At 46.0% G+C, this 19,382-nt stretch overlaps 1 protein-coding gene across 10 annotated transcripts in view; it reads left to right on the top strand.

The window, feature by feature from the left end:
* PDE8B (phosphodiesterase 8B) overlaps positions 1–19,382 on the top strand; it is a 217,240-nt gene that overhangs the window by 24,921 nt on the left and 172,937 nt on the right. Inside the window, exon 1 of one of the 10 annotated variants that reach the window (XM_023618129.2) lies at positions 466–1,120. The exons of 7 other annotated variants lie outside the window; for them this stretch is intronic. In XM_023618129.2, coding sequence (XP_023473897.1) covers positions 782–1,120 — 339 coding nt within the window. In that variant the 5' untranslated portion in view covers positions 466–781. Of the gene's footprint in view, positions 1–465; positions 1,121–19,382 lie in introns of those variants that run through there. 2 more of the 10 variants (XR_011425719.1, XM_023618130.2) reach the window with 2 other exon arrangements.

Below are 19,382 nucleotides of genomic sequence, written 5' to 3'. Positions count from 1 at the left end.
CCGCAAGTCACACGGGTGGGCTTGGGCTGTGAGATCCTCGTATGTCGGCAGGGGCGTCCCGGTGCTTTGCTCAGGCATGTGTTAAACTGTGTTCGTGAGAGGCGGTGCCGCCCAGGCTCCGCCGCCCTTCAGGGCCTGGCCCGGGTGTGTGCCGCGAGGGGCCGAGGCGCCGGGGCGCTGGGGGCGGCACCGCGATGGGCGCAGAGCGGAGAGGCCTGCGGACGGCGGAGGCGGGGAGGGCGCCGAGGCGCGGTGCCGGCGGGGAGAGCCCGGGCCCGGCGGGCGGGGCCGAGGGGCGCCGCGGGGCTCCCGGGGAGGGAGGCGGGTGGCCGCGGGAGGGCGGGACGCGCGCGGACTGCAAGTGGGGAAGAAGGTGCCGGCGGGCGGGCGGGCGCCGGGCGCGGGGAGCTGGGCGGCGGCGCGGGCCGCGCCGGGGGAGGCGGGGCGGGCGGCGGCGCGGGGAGCGCGTTTGGGGCGCCGCGGCGGGGAGGGTGGCGGCCGCCGGGGCGCGCGGGGCGCTGTGTGTGCGCGCTCCCCCGCTCGGGGAGGAGGATGGCCCAGAAGGGAAAGTTGGGGTGACGCGCGCAGCCCCCGGAGGCGCGGCGGGGGGCGCCGCGGCGAGCCCGACGGAGCGGCGGCCAGACAGGCCGGGGGGCGCGCGGTCCCGGCGCCACCGCCACCGCCGCCGAGGCGCCCGCCCCCTCACTGCAGGTGGCAGCGGGGCCGCGGGGTCCGGGCGGCCGGCGGCGCGGGCGGGCGCGCGGGGAAGCCCGGCCGAGGGATGGGCTGCGCCCCCAGCATCCACGTCTCGCAGAGCGGCGTGATCTACTGCCGGGACTCGGACGAGTCCAACTCGCCCCGCCAGACCACCAGCGTGTCGCAGGGCCCCGCGGCCCCCCTGCACGGCCTCTTCGTCCAGACCGACGCCGCCGACGCCATCCCCCCGAGCCGCGCGCGCGGACCCCCCGGCGCCGCCCGCGTCCGCAGGGCCCGCGCGGAGCTGGGCAGCGGCAGCAGCGCGGGCTCGGCGGCCCCCGCCGCGACCACCTGCAGGGGCCGGAGGCGCCACTGCTGCAGCAGCGCGGAGGCCGAGACCCAGACCAGCTACACCAGCGTCCAGGTAAACGCCAGGCGCCCGCCCGCGCGGGGGGTGGTGGGGGGAGCCCCGTCCGGGCGGGGCTCTCGCGGGCGAGGGGCTCCGGCGGAGTGGAGTGGTCATGACGCGGTTGGTCTGGGGAGGCTGTCACTAAGGAGGAGTTTACTTTTCGTTTGTGGGGGTGATGAGGGCCCAGGAAATGTGAGCAGAAAACACCCCTGGAGGGGTCCTGGGAGCTGGTTCTGGGGGGACGGGTGGAAAAGCGAGCGAAGTGGGAAGCAGGTTGGCCGGCTGCTTCGCAGGGTGGTGGGAAGGCTGAGGGTCGGTTGAGGCAGGAGGAGGGGTGGGTATCGTTGGGAGCATTCGGTGGCTGGCGAGTCCGACTGAATGAAATCCGAGCCCTGGCCTGGATTTGCGTGCCTTGTAGGTGACTGGTGCAGAGCCGGTGCGAGGATAGTCCTATTCAGATTTTTACCTGGGAAAACCAGCCAGGCTGCGTGCAGTCTTAGTCACAGGATCGAGCGTGGGGACCTGTGAATGAATGAGGGTGTTTGTGTTTTGTGGAGAGATGGAGGAAGGGAATGGAGGAAGGGGACCAGAGTGGAACCTGTTGTTTGTCACTTGTTTGGGTTGGCTACATCCTGGACATAACTGAGAGACCTGGCCGTGAATTTGGGGGGTCAGCTGAGCCACAGTGAGGGGAAGTGGTTTCCAGTGCACTGCAGCTGTCAGAAGATGAAGATTTGGCACATATATCTCATCCTTCAGGAGACTGCAATTTTGAGGAAGTGGAAAAAATTATTTAAACGATTAAAGCAGTCACTAGTTATTTCTTAATCGTGCCCTCCTATACCTTCTCAAAACACTCTTAAATTCAAGAGGGTTTTCATTGTGTAAATCTGGCCCCTGGGCCTTTTATCCTTGTGGCAAACAGAACGACAGTGGCACAGCCCAGTGTGCAGAGGAAAAAGTACATCTCCGTGACCCTTAATGTTAGGTAGAGTCAGAGGTTTGACTTGCTCAGTGGATTACCAGGAACTGTTCCATTGATTATTTGGCAGAGACATGATTGTCTATTTAATATGTGAAAAGTTGCCCAACAACTGGCCTAGTGTGAAGAGGCTCAGTCTTCATTGGGTAGAGTCAGTTCCCAGGGGAGGGGCGAAGAGAAGGATGGATGGCATGCACTGGCTTCAGTCTGGGAGACCCAAAGCGTCTTTCAGTGAACTTATTTTAGCACCATCTGATTTCGTAACATGACGCTTAACTGATGCTTGTTTATAGTGGTAGGGCTTCTCTGGAAATAATCATATCGTATAATATAATATAGTCATCATTATAATAAAAAATACCAGTTATTGAGTACCTCCTTTGTGCCAGGTATAAGCTTTCTCTCCTAGCTTTTGAATGTTAACCATGAGATGACAGAATATCCAGAGATTAGAGACCTGGATTTGTGACCATCCAGCCTACCAACCGCACTTTTGTTATAAAGGCATGTGCTGAACGCTATATTTTTCTTGTGTCAAGTTTTTTTTAAAACACACTCGCTCACATAAAGTTAGCATTAGGAGAAATTTCAGGGAAATAAGATGTTATAGCTGGTGAAATAACTAAATTGGGATGTTACCGATAAAGACTATCCTTTTGCCTCTTGTTGAAAAGGAAATTTGAAGACATGAAGCAGGAGTTCAGCATGGTGACAACTTATGAACTCTGTAATGCGTTTTTTGGTTACTTGAGAAAAATTTTGTATTTCTGCCTTTCAGAGTAGCAAGAATCCCAATTTAGCACCTGGCAACTCTAGCTACTCCATGTTTGTTCAATGAAAGACAGAATAATGAATGAATTCATTCTCTGTTTTAATACTTGCCTCAAGAGGCTACTTAGAGACCAAATGGAGTAAAAACTGAAGGGAAAATGAGTCTCAGTTATTAGCAGTTACTATAAATTTGTATAAATATCATTGCTGCTTGGCTGAAGTGTTAAAGGTTTGACCTGGATAGGAGTTGAACTCACTTTGCTTTATCAACAGGATTTTCAAATAAGAGCTTAATTCATTCCAACCCGCTACTAGGAATGTTGGGAATGAATCTGCTGGTTTAGTGACCCAGCACTAATTTGCATATGTAGATCTCAGAAACCATAGATTTGAAATTAAATTTGAGACCCGAATTTTGATTTATACAAACCACACAGAATTATTATCTCAGAATTGCTTTAATATATTTAATTGTATCCTTTTAGGACTTGTGACTCAGTGTTAATATTGTCTTTTTCAATCTTCACATGTTCCATACTCTTGTGGATGAGGTAATTTTGTAAAAAACTTTACTTTCATTTCTTTTTAGAATAAGAATTCTTCCTCCTTAAGAGTTTGAGATAATTACTAGTCATGGCCCCCTCCCCTCCTCTTTTCCAAAATGATCAGGTGGAAAAATAAAGTCTTTGCCATTTGGTCCTGTTTACAGTGGTAGGTTGTAATAGTTTTCTTTTTAAATTTCCTCTTTGTACATCAATTATAAACCATATCCTCATTATCTACTTGGTCTCTGGTATTCCCCAGAGTGCAAAAATGTGTGCTTGATCTCTCTTTCTCTTTTCTAGCAATAATTCATCTCATTAAGCTTTTAGAATGATGAAGCATTATGATGTCAAACATGATGTCGACAGGAACCTTCCTGAATACCTAATTTACAAAAAAATTGTAAACATTAATAATTCATATGCAGTACAGTGATATCATATGGGTTTCCATTTCTGGTAAGAAGTTAGATTTGTCTCCCAATTGCTGTAAAAATGCAGCTTCCTAGCAATTTGTCTCCCTCTTGTTGCCTTTTTAAAAATAGTACTCTAACAGGAGAATCCTGCAGAATGCTCACTCCTGATATTGTGCCAGTTTTGTAATTCTGGTTCAGAAATCCTCAGAGGAGATAGTTGAACCTCTCTCTGGGAAGATCCGGGGATTTTTACAAGTCTTCTTTTCTCATACCAGGTGTTGTGCCTGGGGAGGCGTCTGGGACTAGGCAGCCAGTTGTAGAGAAGAGTCCTGATTGACGACACAGTCAACTTGCAGCCATCTCTGTGTAGGTTTACTATGTTATGGCTCAGGCGCAGGCGATTGTTAATTTGCAAATAATTTTGTGCTGACAGACAGCATCGCCAATTCTCACTTTCTCCTGCATTCATCGTGCTCATTAATTAATTTCACCAGTATTTGTGCCAGACTCTGTTGTAGATGCTAGGGATTCAGGGAATATCCATAAAGTTTGATAAGCAAAGCCTCATGAGGATGGTGAGTCTCTTGCAAAAGAATGTGCCTAAGCTGATGATTAGACTTGTATATTGTCCGTTCCATGGCTTCCCAGAATCAGTGAGGATAATCCCAAGTAGAATAAATATAAAGGGAAAATAAATATTTTGCTGACCTTATAGTAAATAATTAATGAGATTTTTTATTTAGGAGAGGGGTAGAACTGTTTTGAAAAAAGTCATTTTTGTTTGTTCTCAAAGTCATTATTCTCAAACTTTAATGTACATCAGAATCGCCTGGAAGCCTTGTTAAGATTGCTGGGGCTGGCCTAATGGTGTAGTGGTTAAGTTCCGTGTACTCCACTTCAGTGGCCCAGGGTTTGTGGGTTCTGATCCTGGGCACGGACCTACACACAGCTCATCAAGCCATGCTGTGGTGGTGTCCCACAAACAGAACAGAGGAAGACTGGCACAGGTGTTAGCTCAGGGACAATCTCCCTCAAGCAAAAAGAGGAAGATTGGCAACAGGTGTTAGCTCAGGGCCAATCTTCCTCATTAAAAAAAAAGAAATACAGATTGCTGGGCCCTACTCCCAGAGTTTCTGATTTAGTAGATCTTGGGTGAGGCCTGAGAATTTAGATTTCTAACAAGCTTCCAGGAGAGGCTAGTGTTGCTGATCTTGGGACCACACTTTGAGAACCACCACTTTTAAATGCATTAAATTGACTGTTGACCAGATGAATTAGGTGGGCTACCTCTAGCAGACATATAGTGCCACACTGCATGTGTTTGGGGTACTAGTCACAGCCCTGCTTTCCTCTTGGTTTGCTCTCATATGGGCTGCCTACCGTCTCCATTCATGAAGTCAAACTGAGTCAGACTCCATTCACAAAGTCAAACTTGGCTGGAAAGTCTGTAAGTGGGAGAGTGCTGGACCTCATAACCCACTCTGCTTTCTCAAGGGTCGACCTCCCCTTGGGACCCTTTGGGTTTGTAGGTCCTGATGTCTTGCTTTGCCATCCCAGTCACTCCCATGCCTCTGTCCCACTGGAGCCATGTCCTGCATGATGGGAAATTGCAAGGCAGGGGAGGAGCTGAAAACAGGTGCTGGTGTGACATGATACAGGTTCAAATTCAGTTTTCAGCCCTCGGAGTTCTTGGTGGTCCTTTTCACCATTACTTTTCATTTTTAAATGGAGCGTAAAGTTTAGTAAGCCCAAGTGAGTGTTGCAAGTTGATTTAGTAAAACCCAAAGGTACTTTCTGCCATAGTTCATTTCATCACAATTTAGTCCCTCCCCCTTCTTCCAAAACATTAATTATAGTCAGTGAGCAAATTTTCCTAATTTTTACTGCTTTCTTCAGTAGTTACACTAATTTTTAAGAGCCATCAGATAATTCTCCCTTTTGATTTTGTCCTCAAACCAGAAAGAAATGTAGTGCAGGCTGCTAACTTTTCAGAGGTGACACTTCTCTGCTGAATGCTGTCCTGGTGGCCGCTAGGCAGGACTTGGGCTGCAGCAGGACAGGACATGCTGGTGGGGGCAGGGCAGATCCTGTGGCACCAGGTTGGTGATGGGTTGAGGCTGGAAATCAGAATAGGAAGGAGGGAGTGAGCCCCATAGAACTAGGCAGGAAGACAGAGTCCAGAGTCTGGGAAACCAGCAGAGTTGGGGAGGAGCAGGTGAGTACTTCGGGGCCAGGTGGGGCAAGTGAAATCTAGAATTCAGGGGCTCAGTGAAGGTGACAGCTGTTGAAATAGGTTGAGACCTCTGATTGGGGAACAGAAGCTATTTACTTTCTGTTTTATTTGGGGTTCTCTGCTGAGTGTGAAGAGCTCAGGGCCCATAGGAGACACTGGTGACCAATCAGAGGGCTGTGTGTAAACCTTGCACCTGGCTGGGGCAAGACTAACTAACCAGGCCTTCCTCACACCTGGTCAGGTAGAGGCTGGGCAGGAAACAGGTTGCATATGCACAAGGGTTTAGTTGAAAGTAGTCTAGTGAGGGGACTATTTCAGATGTATTGGCAGGATGAAGAGAAATCAACAAAAGATGCTGAAGTACATTAGGACTAGAAAAAGAGCGTGCTGTTATGACCTAGAAGAGGCGACAGGAGGGACTGGTTATGGGAACCTGAGAAACCACACCTATAGGATGAGGAAGCCCCCAGAAGCTGTAGTCTTCAGGAGGAATGCAGTGATGGGAGGCACGTGGCCTGGTTGGGAGCCAAGGGAGTAAATACCTCCATTCCGTTGTCCTCTATTTCACCATCTCCAGCCAGAGCATCCCTTTGGCCAAATACATCTGCAAACCAAAGAGCCAGAGAGCCCATTGATTGAGGTCTTCCAGAGCAGGATAAAGATTATCCTGACCATACCACAGGAGGCTCTCTGTAATAAGAGTTTAAAAAGATGTTCAGCATAATTAGAGATACCCTGGTAAGCTCCAATTGAGATGGGCAATTTTGATGATTGTCCAAAATAATGGCATTTTTAAATGGCATTTAATTTATTGTTTATGTTTCCTGTTTAATGACTAGTGATATTAAAATATGTCCAGTTTTCTTGTTTGGAGACCTCTAAGTTACTGCTGAAAACATATCCTCCTCTTCAGTTCACTTTCCACCTTGGCCCTACTCAGACATTGTCTTCGTCGCTTGGGCTGCTATAACAGAATACTGCAAACAGAGTGACTTAAACAACAGACCTCTGTTTCTCACAGTTCTGGAGGCTGGGAAGTCTAAGATCAAGGTGCTGGCAGATTCTGCGCCTTGTGAGAGCTCCCTTCCTGGCTTGGAGACCTGTCTTCTTGTTGAGTCCTCACGTGGCAGACAGCAAGCAAGCTCTGGTCGCTCTTCCTCCTCTTGTAAGGACACTAATCCCATCCTGGGGCTCTACCCTCATGACCTAATCTAAACCTAATTACCTCCCAAAGGTCCCGCCTCCAAATACTGTCAGGGTTAGGGCTGCAACATAGGAATTTGAGGGGACACAAACATTCAGTCCATAGCAGGCATGTTTCCATCATTTCCTCTGCCCTCCTCTCCCCATGACCTCAAAGCCCAGGGGTTGGGGTGGCAGAGAGGAAGCCCTCTTCCTGAGTGGGAAGTTCGCTAAGCAGGAACTCAGCTTAGCCAGTTAATTACCTTTTTGCTCAGTTTGTACTTTCCTGCTCTCTACATCTTCTCGCCATTGCCTCAAAAAGTTAATAAACAAATTTTACTGTATAAATAAGCTGATATTTTAAATAAAGTATATGTATATTTAAAACATATTTTAAAATATTCATATGTGTGCAGGAGTTCATTTTTAAAAATAGGTGTTACCTTTATCTTACGGTGGAAATCTTGGTAGTTATTATGTTTTAATAGAAAACTGCTTTTTAAACAAGCTGCAGTAGAAGTTAAATTCGGTTCTTGCTAGCTTCTTCTCCATTTTCTCTATTCTCCCACTGGCGGATAAAAGCCAGCTTTTATTTAGGGTTTTGACACTTTACTCTTTTCCATGAACTTCTTTCTCCTCCTCCTTTCTGTCTCCTCAGGGACAATTGACAGAAAAATAGTTTAGAAGCTTGTGATTGCTATAATAAAAACCAGGAGATGAGTTTACTTTTGGACAATCTATCAATGAAAGAAAGAATATTTCGTGGTTGTTTCTCGTTTCCAAGGTGACTCGAATTTTTGTGTATGGTTAGTACATTTTGCAACAAGGTATTTAGAATAGACGGAACAATATTAGCTATTGTTTAAGTCCTTGCTATTTGCAGAGCATTCTATATACATTGTGTCACCTAATCTACACAAAAACACTGAGTTACAAGTTATTATTTCTCTTTTACAAATGAGGAAAACGAGGCTGCAAGAGGTGGGATAAATTGCTCAAAGTGAGTGCTGAAATTTGAATACAAGGTTGTCTGAATGCAAGTTCAAAGTCCTTATCCACTGAGCTTTGCTGCCTCCCCCACAGGCCTGAAGGCCCAAGGCTGGTACTGGAGCTGTAGGGTTACTTAGACTAGAGAGGTGATAACCAGGTGGTGGCAGCTCTGGGGGCCTTCTGGGTGAGGTTTTTCCTCTTACATATCCACTGTTACCCCTTGTGTTAGCCTGAACTTCCATTAGTTTTTCTTCTTTTTTAAAGATTGGCACCTGAGCTAACATCTGCTACCAATCTTCTTTTTTTCTGTTCTTCTTCTTCTCCCCAAAGCCCCCCAGCACATAGTTTTATATTCTAGTTGCAGGTCCTTCTGGTTGTCCTTCCATTAGTTTTGAGGTGAGTGGAGAATGTAAAATGCATACAGAATTGGAGAATCTTTGGCAGAACATGTCATTATTTTCACTGAACGCATAGTTGGCACTTTGTAAGTATCGTAGCAATATTAGCTGATAATAATCTTGTGGTTGCTATCATTTCTGTTTTGGTAATTAAAATGAGATTTTGATTATTTAGATTTAGATATTTTTGAAACATGTAGTTGTTTTTTGTTGGAAAATGTACCCCCCTCTCTAGTAGATTGATTTGGCCAATGTAGGTGACTAACTGGATGTAGAGAGAGATGCGTTATCCTGAAGCTTTGAAAACCACTGTGGCAGACATGGGTTTAGTCTGCGTCAATTAGATTTCCAAAGGAGACAACAAGATAGAATCTTGTGAGGCCGGCCTGGTGGCACAGCGGTTAAGTTTGTACATTCCACTTCTCAGCGGCCCGGGGTTCACCGGTTTGACTCCCGGATGTGGACATGGCACCTCTTGGCAAAAGCCATGCTGTGGTAGGTGTCCAGCATATAGAGTAGAGGAAGATGGGGATGGATGTTAGTTCACGGCCAGTCTTCCTCAGCAAAAAGAGGAGGATTGGCAGCAGTTAGCTCAGGGCTAATCTTCCTAAAAAAAAGATAGAATCTTGCCAGTTGAAGGCCCAAGTTGGATTCTCTGACTGTTGGGGCTACACAAAGCTTCTGCCTTTGAAGGTCGGGTCTTGGTGTTGTCTTGAGCTGGTTCCATGTGGAATTCTTCTTTGGTGTAAACCTGTAACCTGAAGCCTTGGTCTATCATTGGGCCTCAAGCCATCCTGCGTAAGCTCTGTTGGTTTTTATATTGCTGCATTTCCAGTGCTGGCAGATGTAGCGTGTTGTTGGGACAATGATACACTGTAAATCTAAGACCCGTTTTCTCTCAGATGGGAAGGTGTAATGATTAGCTACAGGGGGCCAGTTGTCTGTGTGAGTCACAAAACTGAGAGAAGACCCTGAATTTTGGAAATTTTGATGGGAAGACACGTGAGAGACTTTTTATCAACCTATCACACCGGCTAACGTAGAAAAAGAAAAGTGCTGTTTTCTGATGTCAGAACCACAAATCCCGTTAAAGCTCTGCACCTGGCAGGTGAGGCCGAGTTCAGAGTGGGCAGGGCTGTATCCACTCCAGGGGTCCTGCTGAGGGGGCTCAAGCAAGAGCAATGGCCATGTGGAGAGGAAAGTACCCGCTTGGGAAGGCCAGTAATGACCCAGCGGCCCACACCTCACCCACGAGTGGTCTTGGGCCATACGAGACTCATCTTCATTCTCGACTTAAGAAACTGATCGACGCCTTTGGCCTGGGAACTGGGTGACTGTGAGGAAAGCAAAAGCCACCCTTCTGGTTGATGGCTTCAGAAGCCTCAGTAGTGTTCCGAGCTGAGCCATAGCTGGAACTAAAAGTTTCTCTTTTCCCCACAATCTAATACAACCCTGCTACACGATTTCCCCTCCAGAGTTCCCTCAGGAGGGAGTGATACCCAAAACAATGATGGCCAAATAAAGACAGAATAGACCAAAAGATGAGCTTTGTCAGTGGCTGGGCAAACGCTGGTTGATGTCCTGAAGTCCACCATGTGCATGTGTGGACACACACACACTCACTCTCTCCTTCTCTCTCTCACACACACACACTCATACTCACACTCTCCTGCTCTGGGTGAGAAAGGGAGCTTAGGCAGATAAGTTTGCATGAGGCTTCCCATATTCTTCCTCCCAAATCTAAAAGGGTGGATCTGCAAAGCCAATTCCAGGACCCCCTAATCCATTGGACCCCCCCAGACTCTCCTGCCTGTGGCCAGCCTCTGTGTTCATCTACTCGGTCACATGTGGAACCCATTGTGGGCTTTCCAAAACCCAGCACCTTTCTCTGCAGTGCTCTGGCCCACTCGGACCCTGAGACCTTGGAACTGGCAGACGCTGATCACAGAGCCTTTGTCCCTTGGGAGTGTGGCCTGGCATTCACCCCTCCCTGAGGGCAGTGGTAGGGAGGAGTGTTGCAGACACAGACTCCCCGCCCTTTTGTTTGTTGAGATTTTCAAGAAGGTAGAGGGAGGTGGGGTAAAAGGCTAGAACCTCATCTGTGTGTCAGAGGTGGGAACTTTGAGTCCAAGAAAAAAACAAAACAAAACAGGAAATGCTTTGAATTAACATAAAAGGCAACCTTCACTTTTATATGCAGATTACATGACAAAAATACTTTGTAAGTCATCTAGTTGGTATTGGGAAAGGATTTTCCTATAGAAACAATGTTATACGTGGCATTTAGGTTTCTAGGTTAGCCCAAAAAAGTGTTTAACCCATTATGGAGCTGGAATATGTTTACAGTGTTGAAACAATACTGCTGTGAGAGAAACATAAAATTGAATTAGAACGAGTGTTTTCTTTGTACCAGTGTCCTTTGAGAGAAGCGGGTTTCATTAGAGGGTGGAGAAGCAGCTGAGGGAGCACCTGAGACGTTCCCTCAGGGAGGAGTTATCCTCAGTGATCCTGGTGCTCTGAGGTGGTGATGGCTCAGGAGGTGTATTCACCCACATTGCTAGGGAGCAATCTGGGCTGCAGGGAGCTCACCTGGCTTGCCCACGGCCACACAGCTAGGGACTTGGAGCTGCCCCTGCTAAGCTGTGCCCTTTTCGTCATGCTATTTCACTGAATGGGTGTGTCTCCTTTCTTTGAGTCACTTATTTTCGGTTTCATCTACAAATATTTCAGTGTGTATCTTTTAACTCTAATTCTTTTATCACAAAATCATTATACACCCCAAATTTAATGCCTACTATCTTAGTCAGTTCAAGCTGCTATAACAAAAATATCATACACTGGGTGGCTTACAAACAAGGGAAATTGACTTTTCACAGTTCTGGAGGCTGGGAAGTCCAAGGTCAAGGGGCCAGCAGGTTCAGTGTCTGATGAGGACCCGATTCCTGGTTCATAGAGCTGGCAGGCTTTTCGCTGTGTCCTCACTTGTCAGAAGGGGTGAGGGAGCTCTCTGGGGTATCTTTTATAAGGACACCAATCTCATTCCTGAGGGATCCGCCCTTGTGACCTATTCATCTCCCGAAAGGCCCCACCTCCTAATACCATCACATTGGGGGTCATCAACATATGAATTGGAAGGGAGGGCATAAACATTCAGTCTATAGCAACTACTTAATATCAATCACATTTTTCTGTCTTTTAATTATTTTTTTATAGTTTGTTGGTATCCAAATAAGGTCAGCTCATTGCAATTGATTGATGTATCTCTTAAGTCTCTCTTAATCTACAGATTCCCCATCCCTCTCGCTTTTTTCACTTGCTCTTGATTTGTTGAGGACCCTGGGTTGTTTGTCCTGTAGATGTTCCCCCAGTCTGCATTTTGCTTTTTGCATTCTTGGGGTGCGGCTAGCGTGTTTCCTTGCCTTCTATGTTTGCTAGAAACTTGGAGTGCGATTTAGAGGTTTGATCAGATTATGCTCAGTTTTGGTGGGGGGATGGGGCAAGAATACGTTTTAAGTGATACCGTGTTCTCACATCAGGAAGCAGGGTGTTTGGTGGTCTCTCAGCTTGGTGCTGACCAGTATCAGTGCTCATTGCTTACACACATTCATCAGTGGGGCGTGTAAAATGGTGATATTCTCATTCTATCATTTCTTCTTCACTTATTAGTTGGAATGTCTCTAAAAAGAGAAACAACTTCTCGGTAACTAGTTTGTTTCCCTGGCATACAGTTTATATGGGAAAGGCAGGTTGGATGTGTGACTCTTTCCTCTTATCTCCAGTTTTCAAAATAATGAGTTGAGTCCCCAGCATTCTCCTAAGGTGACGAGGATTTTTTTTTTTACTTGTTTTTCTTTTGGTTTGCTTGCTTACTGTTATCACGGATTGCACATATATTTGATGTATGTTAACTCGTTGTTATACTTTGGGAGCTCAAATTGCCCATTTTTGGCGGAAGAGAGCTTATTTAAGTTGGTGAGGTGCTTTTCTTGAAGAAATATTTCCAGCTAGGTTGGTTGAATTGTGCCCTTATTCTAAACATGCTCTTTGTAGGTGAGGGCTCGCTGACCACCCGGAGGGAGAGGCACATCTTGATGCCCGCCCAGCCGTCGCTGCTAATACCAAGCTTCAGAGATCGTGGAGCTTTTGAGAGGAGCCATTGCACAAGGCCCCACTGCAGCTCCTTTCCTAGAATTTTTGTGGCTACAAAAGGGCAATCTGGGGTGATGGAAAGATACTCACTGGCCTGAGCTTGAGTTGCAGTTCTGCCCTCCGCAAGCTTTGTGACCTTGGAGAAGCTGGGTAACTCCTTGTAAGGTGGGAATAATGCAACCATTGAAAGGATGGGTGCAAGTAGAACAGATGTACAGTGCCTGTAAACCTTCTAGGTTCTCATGAATGTGTGTGTATGTAACTAAGTCTTCGAAATCTGGAATGTATTTTACACTTACAAGATATCTCAATATGGACTAGCACATTTCAAGTGCTTGATGGCCACGTAGTAGCTATTATTACAGGAGAGGGAGGAAGAAAGAAAAACTTCAAGTAAGAGTTATACATCGAGCGATTACGATTTGACATTGTAACTTGACAAGAAGTATATAGCACAGTAGTCGTGTTGGTTATTTGTCTCTTGGTTCTCAACTCCATTCCTGCTTTTCTGTATTCTCCTTTGCATTGTGTAGGGCTAGCAGTCTTCAGACTGCGTCTTCCAGATCCCTTTGCCAGCTGGTCTTCTTTTAGATTCTGCAGTAGGAGGTACTGGTAGGAAATTGGGATGTGGGAGAAGGAAAGAGACAACAGCAGTAGCTCCTGCTAAGTGGCAGTGGCACCACTTTAGCAGGGATGGTGCAGTGCCTCCAACTGATGAGCGTGGGCTTGTGGGTGCAGGCCCCAGCATTAGCAGTTCTGATCTCTGCAGGCACCCTTTCATCTTCTTAGGTTCTCCAGCTCACCTCCATCTTCTCTTTGCTCTTCCATACCTTCCAACACCTTTTAAACAGTTCCCTACACTGATCGCTCTCTGTTTAGTATATGTAGAGTGGTTTCTGTTTTTCCCGCTGAACACTTGGGTGGATCTGAGGTCAGAAAGAACTAGGTTATAATCCCATGCATACCACTTACTTAGTTCTGTGACTTAACTTCATTATTTTTCAATTTCTTCCTTTAAGGGGGATAGTAAAAATACCCATCTCATGGAGTTGTTGTGAGGATGATATAATTAATATATGTGGCATCATTAGCTTTGAACATAATTCTCAACAATATACAAGCCAATTTTTGAAGGCTCATCGTGTAACATTTTTTATCATGGAGAAGTCCAAATGTGTACAAAAATAGAGGGAATAGTATATTGAAACTTCATGTACACACTACCCAGCTTTGACAGTTATAAAATTAAGGCTGTTCCACCCACTCTCCCCCCACTCTGCGATTATTTTAAAGCAAATCTAAAACATCATATTATTTCAGCTGTAATTATTTCAACACGTAACTCTAAGAGGTAAGGACTGTTTAAAAATCAACCATAATGCTATTAGCATACCTAAACATTAAAATAATTTTCATATTATCAAATACCAAGACAGTGTCCAAATTTCCTTAATTATCTCATAAATGTCTTTGTTTAAAAAAATGTGTTGTTTGAGTCATTTTTGGGCTAAGATCCACCCATTGCAATTGGTTGATACGTATCTTAAGTATCTTTTAATCTGTTGGTCCCCCTTTCTCTCTTTCTTCCTTACTATTTGTTTGTTGCAGAAACTGGGTCATTTGTCCAGCAGAGTCTCCCACAGTCTGCATTTTGCTGATTGTGTTCCTGCGGTCTCTGGCGCCACGTTCTTCTGGTCCTGTCGTCCCTGCAGATTGATAGTTAGATATTGGTTGGATTCAGGCCTATTTGTTTATTTAAGTTGGCAAGACTACTTTACAGGTGGTGTGTACTTCCATCAGGGGGCACTTGATGTCTGGTTCTCTCTCTTTTTGTGAGGCAATAGAGGAGAGAATAAATTTTTAGTTTTTAAAGTGAGAAGTTATTTGATGTTTGGATGAGGCAGATGTGGGGGATGGAACAATCTGGAATGATGTCTAGGTTTTGGCTTAGGTTTGGCAGAACATCCTTGCTGGGGATCAAGGGAACGAGGGGGGTACAGGGAAAGGAAGGGTAGTAGGAAAAGTCTCCAAGTGTATATGTGGGTCCCCTAATTTAGCCATCAGCTAAAGGAGAGCTCAGCTTAGATATTCTTGACAATGTTTGTGTTCTCAGTTTAATCAATGTAACTATGTAAATTTGCTTTCTAGTTAAGCCATATGCCTCAGTGATAGGAGATAGAATCACATGCAGAATTCATTTTCCTTGCAAACAGTTGAATAAAAGAAAAGTTAGTGTTAGAATTTTAGTAAGCTTTGACCACAGGTGGGGAGCCCCTGTCTGGTCCTGTCTAGTGCTGTTATAATCTGGCTCTTGTGTGCAAATGATACTATGGAACACCATGTATGAAGTGTCATATCACTGACTTTTTCTTTCCTTGAAGTATATTTCACATAACATAAAATTCGCCATTTTAAAGTGTACAATTCACTGACTTTTAGTATATTCACTATGTTGTGCAACCATCAGCACTGTCTAATTCTAGAATATTTCCATCACCCCCAAAAGAAACTCCATACCTATGAGCAATCAGTCCCAATCCCCCACTTCCCCACCCCTTGGCAACCACTAATCTACTTTCTGTCTCTATAGATTTGCTTATTCTGAACATTTCATATAAATGGACTCATACAGTATGTGACTTTTTGTGTCTGGCTTCTTTCACATAGCATGATATTTTCATGGTTTGTCCACGTTGAAGCATGAATCAGTATTTTATCCCTCTTTATTGCCAAATATTATTCCGTTGTATGGATATACCACATATTGTTTATCCATTTATCCATTGATGGACAGTTGGATTGTTTCCACTTTTTGACTATTATTAATAATGCTGTTATGAGTATTCTTGTACAGATTTTTGTGTGGATGTATGCTTTCATTTCTCTTGGGTGTATACTACAAGTGGAATTGCTGGGTCATGTGGTAAGTCTAAGTTTAATGTTTTGAGGGACCACTAAACTATATTCCAATGCGCCTGCGCCATTTTACGTTTCCACGAGCATGTATGAGGGTCCCTGTTTCTCCACATCCTCACCAACACTTGTTATTATCTGTCTCTTTGATTATAGCCATTCAAGTGGGTGTGAGGTGGGATCTCGTTGTTGTTTTGATTTGCCTTTCCCTGATGGCTAATTCAGGGTTGTTTTTAGGCAATGAACCAGATACCATGGGTGAAGTCTGACGTGAATTTGGGTCTCGGTTCCCTGCTAGGTTCAGGGGACCTTCAGAACAACTGTATTGGTATTCCTCAACATTTTTATTTACACTGCAGCCTTTTAGCTGAGGAAGGCAGAGTCCAGGCACAACTCCTCACACTGGGCTTTCCCATGTGTGCCGGAATCTCCTGTGGAGCCCTGTCCTGGAGCTCTAGAATCACAGTCGAGTGGGCCTGGGCCTGTGCCTTCGACAAAAGCCTCCCGTTTGGATCACTGCCCTGACTGTAGTCTAGGGGAAGCCGTTGGTAGGATCTTGAGGAAAGACAAGAGACTTGGTTGCAAGGATCCTTAAGTGGCGCTTTCTTTTGCTGCCACAGGAGGCGCTATTGAGCACATGTGAGTCACATCTCGCAGTAACAGCTGAGAGGTCACCATTTTCACAAGTCAGGAGCTAAGGGTTAGATCTGGTTCAGAAGCTTAGTGTGAATGCGAAATCATTGGAAGCACTGGAATTAAATGTGGAGCCAATTTTATGGTTTGGGCACAATGAGTCACACAGTGTGTGTTGGTGCTTGATATTTGTTTTGCTAATTTAGAGGGAATAGTGGTACAGATAATTCCCAAATGGTGGCTCATGCAAAATTCATGTGTAGTTGTTTTGGACTGCATTTTCTACATTCTCGTTTGAATGCAGATGCAGCTGATGGTATGGAAATTCGTAATACAGCAAACAAAACATGCCAGGCTGTGAAGACCCAGCTCAAAAGGATTTGGGGAAGGTCTCTGGACACCTGCCCTTCCTACTTTTCCAGTTCGTCCTGCTTCTTATTTTAATGTAATAGCTGTGCTTTGTGGATGGACATAAGGTTCCTAAGGAAACATTTTGTTTCTCCTTTGGCTGCTCTTCCCTGGTTACAGTGGAATGAAGTGGATTTAGGCTTAAAAGGAGGGAATTTCAAATCACCTTCTTTTTGAGTTTTCCTTTGTGTGATAATCAGAGAAGGTAGGAATGATACTAATGGTAATAATACTAATGGTAATAATGTCAAAAGGGAGCTGTGTGACAAAAGGTTTTGCTCCTTGTTAATTCAGAATTGATTGCAGTTGTCAAAGTTGTAGCAATCAGGGTCCCCGGGGAAATAATTCACCTCCCACCCCCCACCCCCACAGTTCTGATGAAGAGAATTAACTGGGGATTCTGCTTACAGAGGTGGGAGCAGAGATTGGAGAAGGCAAGGGACAGTGAGGCGCCCCGACCCGCGACTGTGTGGGGTCCTCACCAGCCCTAGGACTGCAGGGGTCCAGGAGAGGGCAGAGCATTGCTGGCCGGAGCTGTCCTCCTGAAGGCGCAAGCTGTTGCCAGGCCGGGGCCCTGGAGCCGGGAGGAGCAGGGAAGAAATGAGCCAACCTTTCTGTCCCCTCGCCCTCCACTGCCCTGCCAGGGCCTCCCGTTGGCTGCACCCAGCGTGAAAGCAGCTGGGAAGGGAGGCTGGTGTGCAGGATGCGGGCTGGGCCTCCCGGGCACGGAGTGGGACAGACAGGGGCTGGTAGTGGTGGTTTGCCCTTGAAGACCAGTTTGCACGATAACCAACTATTTTACAGTGAGCACATTCTAGTTTTTGTTAATTTTAGAAGGTGTTATTTTGGAGAACTTTGAGAAATAGTGCAAGTATAGAAAAGCATCCATTTCTCATTTTAAAAAATTCCACTGTATTTCACATTTACTTATGCAAAAGCTTCTTGTCTTTTAGCTGGTAAACTTTGTTATGAAGTGTCTTAAACTTTGTACTTTTTTCTTATTTTCCTACTACATTGGTACATCTCATTGTTCTGTGAGAAGCCTGAAAGAGAGAGCCACACTGTCTTTTGGATTGGCAAAGGGTGATTTGTAAATTCCTCTTTTTCAGGTTAGTGTGTAGATATTTGTGAATTATCCCAAGGTCGTCACTTGTCTTCAAATCAGGTTAGTCCGAGAGGAGTTCAGTGGAGCGTTTGTAGCCCATAGCTCAGGGGGCGATGCAGTGTGCTGGAGCCATCCTGATAGCTGCCTGGCTCCCTGCACACGTAGCTGGGAATTGTTTTGCTCCAAACATTGGTGAAATATGCCAACTTGAAGTGTTTCTGGTACCTGAGTGTTGTCATGTGTGGTTCTCTGAGGTCTGGGTAAAGGGTGGAGGAAGGTCTGTGTCTCTAGATGCCTACAGGGTTGCTAGGAAATGATTTTCAGAGTGCTTCATGGTGATGCAGCAGGTTGAACTTTTTTTTTAAAGCGTTGTCATGGAAACCAAGTGCATCATTGCGTTGTCTGACTAATTTGTCTTTTAATGATAAAAAATCGTAATCTGGGGCTAATGGATAAAAAAATAATACAGAGGTAATGAAAAGACCAAGAAGGTTGAGGGGACTGCTGCTGGAGGTGGTACATCTTTTGAATCAGAAGATTTCCCTGGCAGCGTGGTTCGTGCTGGTCAGGGCTTGGCTGTGGGAAGTGAGGGGAGCTCATCAGTTTGTTTTCCTTCTTGTCTTTGAAGTAAGAAAACCATGATTTCACCCTGTGGCTTCCTGCCGTGGGGTTTTGTTCCTGACTCCGTGTGTGTGAAGCGGAAGGCAGTGCACGGCCGCTGTGAGTCTTGGCAAGGCCCCCAGGGTGCTGTTCTTTGTGGGTTGTTGGTTTTATGTCTCTCTTACCCCCTGCAGCATCCCCACTCCAACAGCAGGCGGTGGGGTGACAGGGAGAGCTCTGCCTTTCATGAGGGCCTGTCCTATGGAAATGGTGCCCTAGGCTTGCTCTCTCTGCTAAGCACCCAGGCCCCCAACTGCCCCCTGACTTCTGTGGTGGTTAGAAGGGCCCTCCGGGAAGAGAGAGCCCCCTCTTATGTGGGCGAGGACAAAACCGAGCATTGCAGGTATGATGGAGGCTGCTTATGTCTTGATCACTCGCTTCTGAGGATGGACTTTCAAATGAAAGCACTTAGTCAGGATAGGAAACTGACCTGAAAGGAGACTTTTTCCTGGATTTAGTAGTTCACCTGCTTCCACGGAGATTAGCTCCTGGGGTTTCATTCCCCACCCGCAGCTCTGTGTGTGTGTTTGTGTAGCAGATTTTTGTTGCATTGAATTAAACCTCATTTGTTTTAGACCTTTCCAAAAAACGTTTTATTAATATCTCCAAGTTTAATATATGTTTGAGTTTTTTACATTTAAGGGGGAAAAGTTTGATTCTAGGCATGAGTCTTACCATGGATGATGGAAACAAGCCAATTTAAATCAATATTTCACTGAGTGGCATCTGAGGCCCAAATCTAGTTTCATTCATTCATTCATTCATTCATTAGCGTATATTCACTGAGCACCTACTTTGTACCGGGTGCTTCGGGTGCACCTGTTATGTACAAAAGAATTGTCAGGAGCCAGGAAGTCCTTTCAAGGACCTGAAGGCAGAGGCTAGCCTACAGCGA

This window comes from Equus caballus, chromosome 14 (assembly GCF_041296265.1).
Source record: "Equus caballus isolate H_3958 breed thoroughbred chromosome 14, TB-T2T, whole genome shotgun sequence".
Taxonomy (NCBI): Eukaryota; Metazoa; Chordata; class Mammalia; order Perissodactyla; family Equidae; genus Equus; species Equus caballus.
Note: the sequence above shows the minus strand (reverse complement) of the source record. Positions and strands in the feature narration are given on the sequence as shown.